The 7,324-nt window shown below is 39.8% G+C and overlaps 1 protein-coding gene across 1 annotated transcript; it reads left to right on the forward strand.

The window, feature by feature from the left end:
• Positions 1–6,665: 6,665 nt before the first annotated feature.
• On the forward strand, positions 6,666–7,046 carry LOC149227271 (receptor like protein kinase S.3-like). The gene has a single exon (XM_089380448.1). The coding sequence runs from the start codon at positions 6,666–6,668 to the stop codon at positions 7,044–7,046; it is 381 nt and encodes a 126-aa protein (XP_089236574.1).
• Positions 7,047–7,324: the final 278 nt, after the last annotated feature.

Consider the following 7,324-nt stretch of genomic DNA (forward strand, 5'->3'; position numbering starts at 1 on the left):
AATGGAAAAGTCCCTTTGGGGACATGATTAGATAAGCAACAGAGTAAGATAATGAATATCAACAAATAAAACAGCAAGTACAACACTCCAACAGCAAGGAAAAATAGTAGCGTTATGTGTTAGATACCGCTGGAATGTTGTATTATCAGGATAGACTATATGTACCCTCCCAGAACAGCATTAAAAACTTGATTTTGGATGAATTTCATAGAAGTCACTATGCGGGACACCCAGGATATCAAAAAATTATTACAGCACTCAAAAAAGAGTATTACTGGCCAGGCATGAAGAAGGATGTGGTTGAATATCGGGCATGTCGTTTGGAGTGTCAACAAATTAAGGCAGAGCACCAACACCCTACGGGACTATTACAACCGTTACCTGTCCCAGAATGGAAATGGGAAACTATCTCCATGGAATTCATAACAGGTTTTCCCAAGACAAAGAAAAATAATGACTCCATCATGGTGGTGGTGGACAAGTTAAGTAAATTGGCACATTTTATACTTGTACAATCTACTTTTAAAGTGGTGCAGATTGCCCACATTTTCATGCAGAACATTTTTAGGTTGCATGGGCTACCTAAAACAATAATCTCATACCGTGATGTAAAGTTTACCTTGGTTTTTTGGAAAACATTGTTTGGAGAATTAGGAACTCAGCTGAATTTTAGTACAGCTTATCATCCTCAGACCGACGGACAAACCGAACGGGTGAACCAGATGCTGGAAGACATGCTAAGCACATATGTAATGCAGTAACCGACCAAGTGGGAAGATTATCTACACTTGTTCGAGTTCGCATATAATAATGGCTATCATACCTCATTGAAAATGAGCTCATTTGAAATCTTGTATGGGCGAAAGTGTCGCACACCCTGAAACTGGAGTGGACCGGAAGACAAATTAATGTTAGGACCCAACATGCTCAAAGAAATGGAGGAGTTGGTGAAGAAGGTATGGTCTAATTTAAAAGCAGCTCAAGATAGGCAAAAGAATTTCACTGACCGGAAAAGGAGGTTCAAAGAATACCAAGTTGGTGATCATGTGTATGTGAGAATTCGTGCAAGAAGAAGCACATTACAATGGGGTGGGTGCGCTAAGTTGGCACCTCGGTTTTGTGGACCATTCCAGGTCTTAGCAAGAATTGGGCCGGTGGCATACCAGCTCGCTCTGCCAAGTCACCTACAAGTCCACAATGTCTTCCATGTATCAGTATTAAAAAATATGTTTATGATCCTAAACATGTAATTCGATGGCAGGATATACAGGTGAGAATTGTCTCTGGTAATTCAGTCCAAATGTTTTCTTCTAAAAGACACTGACTTAGGCTGTTGCATGTTGCAGGTCGATCCGGAAGGAGAAATCCTAGTTGGGCCATTGAACATCCTCGACTGGAGAGAAGTAATGTTGCGGAAGCAGGCTATTACCCAAATTAAGGTGCAGTGGCAGCACTTTGGGCCTGAGGAGGCCACCTGGGAAGATGCTGAACTTATGAAAAAGGCTTACCCAGAATTGTTTGTAGCTGAAAGACATCGGGACGATGTCCAATTTCAGGAGGGGGAGATGTGATGCCCTAGAATATTGTAAATATTTTATTTACCATGCTTTAATTACAAACTGAAGGATGATGGTTATTTGAATAAAATAATATTTTTCAAATATTAATTATGGAAAATGTTTTGAAAAAAAAAAAGAAAAATTGGCAACTTCCGAGGTGGGAAGTTGGAAAAAGGTAGTTGCTGGAAATGCAACCCTAACTACCTCTCCTAAGAGTGACACTCCAGGCAAAAGGAGTGAGGGGAGGAAAAATAACTGTGCTGAAAGGTCAGACGGTGAGGATGAAAATGCTAAGTCTGGTGATGACCAGATAGTGTGCTCTTGGTGAGGAACGAACTTGTAGAGGTTAGTGACCTTGCAAGAGAGCTCCGGGGGAGATACCATCGAGGAGGACGTATCTCATGGTTGGGCGGACAACAGATAGATAATAACGTAAGAGAACCTTTGTAAAGGTGCACTACTTTTTCTAGCAGGAGACAGGTAAGTGGTCAATCCTAGAAAACTTGAAGTTGCTGAATAAAAGATTAGTACTTGATGTGTTCGTAAATAGTTAAGGACTATAGCTTCTTTTGTTTATTTTATTTGGAAACTATGGTAGAAAGATTAAAAAGAAATGTGTATATATATAAGAGAAGAGACAAATAGGCACGTATGGGGCCAGTTAGACCATCTAGAACTGCAATTTTTTCTATAGGAAACTGTAGCATTAAACTTATTACAGATACAAATGGAGTCTGAGGAACGAGAATGAAATATTAAGCGAAAAACCTTGACACTTAAAGTTGTCTCAGGAGATACTCATATGAGTCAATGTATGGTAAAGAACCAAATATAATGTTGGCCCTATTGTGCGAGCTAAATCGTTAGACCAACCTTTAAATAAACGTTTATACATTAGGGTTTAGCTTTTCCAACTCGTTTTCAGCAAGGGTAGTACCATATCAACCTGTAAACAAGCGTGGCATCTCATACAATATAGATTGGGAGAACGGTCGTATGTCTTGGGGATACTCTGTTGAGTTATTTACGGGTGAAATAGGAACACATGTATAGTTTTAAATCTAAATTTTCAGGACCATGTATGCACGCTACCCCTGTTATAAACTATTCAAGTAAACCAGGAAGTCTTCAACTCAAGTTTCGCAATAACGAACCCTCAAGAATTGTAACAGAGTCTGATTCATTAATGGAGTCTCAGAGTTGTGACCATAAAGACAAAAGGGGCTTCGTAACCAAGGAATCCAGGGCGCTAATAAACCCTACAATGAGTCTTTTATTTCGTTACAATAAGAGGAACAATAATCTTTAAAAAAAACCCAACTGTGTAGGCATCCATGAACATAATAAATAGAAGCCATATGCAGAAAATGGCCAGGAACATAATAGATAGAAACCATAAACAGGTGACGGTAATGGGTACCTGCCAGGCTTACAAAGCCTACAATTTGCATGAAATAACAGAGAACAACAAAACTTCGAAAAAGTGGAAGCAGTTGACCTCTGAAACGATAGTCCTTCCAGATACATGCACAACCAATAAAGTACAAAGCCAATTGCTTTACAGTCTCGGGAAAGAAACATTAACAATTATATAAATATACCTCAACAGGGATGTTTGCAGAGTAATAACTCGAATATGAGACAAGCAGAAAACAATACATGCAAGTCTGCGATTTCAACATAGTAACATTGCTAAACAGTGAAAAGAATAGGACTATAAACAAATAACTGTAACCAAAGTAAATGGCCCTTCGTCAAATATAGGCAAGTATTAAAATCCTGGACTTTAGCAAAACCCAGAATTCGTTGGACCATAGCCAGAGTAAAAAAATTACAAGCTTAAGAGCGGCATGAGGAAATTACTCTGATGTGGTCTCAAATGTAAGACCACAGGGAGCCCTCAGCTCATAACAGTGAACCCTATCTAGCACTATCCAGGCCTATGCTGTGAATTTCAAAACGGCAGTAACAAAAGAGAACTGTATCTCCAAAACTAGAGCAAAACCCATATAAACGCTTCAGGATTCATCCCTGCCCTCAACCAAAACCTTCTTTTGTAGAAAATGCTTACCCGGAACATAACGTTCAGCACTAACCCGTGGAGAGGGCTGTCTTTATGGCATCCTCCGGATCCGCAGCTCCATTTTGCCTTCCTGCGAGATAACGATATTAACAGTAGGTGATTAGAAGGCAAACTATGTGAAATCTAAAATGTAAATCGCACAACAGTCAAGAGGAAAGGAAAAAAAAAACACCCGGTTTATGACCGAGCTACCCAAGCGCCGAGGAAGGTCTTAGTCTACGCCCATAACCCTCATGGGTTTCCATCCATTAACACGGAGCATTAACAGTGCAGGAGAAACCAAACAGCAAAGTCAAACGCAAAAGGCAGAGTAAGGAATGATACACATCCGCGATGAGGCGATGGAATAGCATCCCGGAATAAGGCTAACCGTTGGATGGGCCTCCTTCCTCCTTCGCCGTTGATGGGGTGAAGAATCCAAGGTCACAGGAAACAAGATTTCCTCTGCCTGCGCCACGTCAAGCAGGACAGTGTAGCTATTAGTGCAAGGCAGTGAGCCATAAAACCAAAGAATCAAAATGTGAAATCACGATGTGGAAGGACAAAGAATTACCATACAGTAGATTTAGCTGTCAGTCGAAAAATGTTCAACATAAATGCTCATGGGTACACTAACCAGTGAGTTGGATCGAGAACCGAACCAAAGCCAGTACGAAGGGTTGGCATGTTAGCAAGGTGCAGATACGCAATTAACAAAAAACATAATTGGATAATTAAACCTCGTGTGACCCCAAATTGTAATGGATAGGTGCTCGTACCGGGGTGGAATTTTTTTTTACTATGTGCATATGTAGGTTTAGGAGTGTCACAGCCAACCCTTCAAGTGAGCAGAACCGACTTTGCAATCCATACAGCAAAACACATGCAAAAATCGTAGGGCAGATACTAAAACGATGCTGGTCTGTAAAACCCATTCTACAGCTCTACCGAACATTCCAATATTCTCAAACAATACAATCAAATCCCTACCTTAGTCGTGCCATAGCAAGATTCCAGACAATCAAATCCCTACCTCAGCTGTGCCAGAGCAAGATTCCATGCAATCTTCCTGTTCGCTTCAAACCCACAAATCTGCCATTAAAATTATTTACAGCACTTGAATCAATAGCAGTTTCACGGTAGTCTTTGGGTAGTTTAATTGATTATGGCTGTAAAAATGATATGATGTGTAAGAGGAGATTCAAGATTCAAATCTCTATGGCTAAAAGTTTAAAGTTTAAATCTAATCAAATCTCTATGGCTCAAAGTTTAAAGTTCAAATCTGATTAAATCTCTATAGCTATAAAAATAATACGTTATGTGCGAGAAGAGTTCAAATCTCATGGCTATAAAAATAATTTTTTATGTTGAGTTGAGGCTTCTGTGATCCATATTAACTTTATGAGAGATTTTTCAGCATACATCACAAGAAATTTCATTTGTCAGACAAATGAAATTTCTTGTGATGTAGGCCGAAAAATCTCTCATATAATTTGTTATGTGCAAAAAAAAATTCAAAGCTCAAATCCCATATACATGTGCCTACTAAAAATACAATAACCACCTAAAAAAATACAATGGTAGCGATTGAAAAATATAAAACCATCCCCAACCAATTCCTCTGCATAAAGTCTGACTGCTCAAACCTTATTCGCCATTCTTGATCCTTCCCAATAACAGAGAACCAATACTGAAACAGGAAAACAAAACAAAAATTGCAAACCTGTTGTAAATCGACCCAATTGAAGTCATCTTGAGAGGCTTCGACGTCGAGAGGATCTCGAGGACAGTGAGACTAAATGTAGTGGCAAAAGGAACATCTCAAAAACACAACCAGAAGGAGAATCACAACCTATGCAACGCCCATTTCTGTAAAAGATAAAGCTACAGAGCCTTTCCCTCCTCCTCCCCCTTATAGAAAAGGAAAATGGGGGTGCCTTGAAGGTTCGTTGAAGGTTCTAAAAATGCCTGAATGCCTCTGACCCACGTTTGTCATCGCTACTAGTTTACAAGTTCAAATTTTGAATTTGGGTGAGGCGGGTTTACAAGTTCAAATTTCTAATTTCTAGTTTGAATATTCATATAAATAAATGGTATTAATGTGTACATCACTAATTCCACCTGATACATCATTTCGTACACAGTATTCATCATCAATCGAGCTCGTGTCTTGTGTTTCATGGCCATCAATATCAAAAGAATGGATGGGCCTATGTTACGCATGCCTCCGCGTTTCAATGACCATCAATACAAACAAAGAGATGGATGATCATATCATGAATAGCTCCATAACTATTAACCAGAAAGTGTTCACTTGAAAATTACGTATACGGATTGACGGGTAAATTAATGGATCTACAGGGGTAGAAATAAGCGTTGCCCCTCCGGGAGGCTCTACGGTTCAACGTAATCAATGCAATGCTGGTTCGGATGTTTGTACTGAGAGTAAGCCAGTCTGACGATATTAATGTTATTTATATCACTAGTCTATTTGAATTCGAATTCAAATTTGAATTTAACCGCCCACCATACAGCGCTAAAGCCTCCCCCTTACGTGAATCTAAAGCTTCTTGTCAACCAGAACAATCGAAAGATACTGTATGCAGAGGCAGGAACGAATTTCTTTAGCGTTCTCAAGTTGCCAACGGCTTCTAATATCAAATTACTTTCGGCGTTGAAAGGAGCAAAGGATGTGGGCTGCCTCACAAATCTTTACAACAGCGTAGACAAGTTCCACTGTGTGTTATTGAATATCGAGAAATCCCATTTATTGGAGCCAAAGTTTATGTTCGCCCATTTTGACCGATCCTCGACATAGCTTGCCTTACTGCTTGGACCCCTTCCTCATCCCTAGAATAAGCAAAGGCAAGAGATTGGGCATAATATTCTCTGCCTTGGCATTTTTGGGGTTCATCGTAGCAGCTTCGATATCTTGTTTTATCTGTGCTTGAGTAAAGTTGAAGAAGGAGAATGCTATGCATCTTGCCTTTACGAAATATTCTGCAAGAATCTCAGAGAAGGCCAACTAGATAAAATAGATGTCCATGACCGAGATATTCGAGGCAACTGGAGTATATAGCCCACATAATATAGTTGGTTCTAGGAAAACAACAACAATGTATAGATGTCGCCTTCCTGATGGCTTGGAGGTCGCCATTAAGAGATTCAAAGAAGATACGAGCATGGAGTCATTGCACGGTAATCTAATCTCTGAATTCCAGGAATTGGGCATGACACAACATCGAAATCTAGTTGTAGTGTTGGGTTATTGCAAGAAGCTCAGAATGGATTCACTGGTTATGGAGATGATGCCGAATGGAAACTTGGCGATGCAAATACAAGAGAAAATTCTGGATTGGGAATCTGTGGTGAATATCACAGTGGGAGTGGCGAATGGAGCTTTATCTTTAGTGAAGAGGGTTTAGAACCTATTCTTCATTGTGATCTCAGACCCTCCAACATCTTGCTTGATTTCGGCCTCAAACCTGCAATTGCTGATTTTGGGCTCTCAAGAATTTTGAGATATGTCGACATGAGCGACGGATTCATTACCTCCAACATTAGGGGTTCCATCGGTTACATGGCACCAGGTATAGATAATTGACCCTCTTGCGTTTGCATATTTTATTAATTTTGATTATGGAAGTTTGATTATGCATGTGCTTGCCTTTGTGTGTTACAAAGTATGCAATTGGTTCGAAAA

The sequence above is a fragment of the Pinus tabuliformis genome, chromosome J (assembly GCF_031772625.1).
Source record: "Pinus tabuliformis cultivar Carrire ecotype Pingquan chromosome J, CPIR1, whole genome shotgun sequence".
Classification (NCBI taxonomy): Eukaryota; Viridiplantae; Streptophyta; class Pinopsida; order Pinales; family Pinaceae; genus Pinus; species Pinus tabuliformis.

What these genes read in the sequence shown, in the direction of transcription:
- LOC149227271 (XM_089380448.1), top strand. Translation starts at nt 6,666, where the DNA reads ATGACCGAGATATTCGAGGCAACTGGAGTATATAGCCCACATAATATA.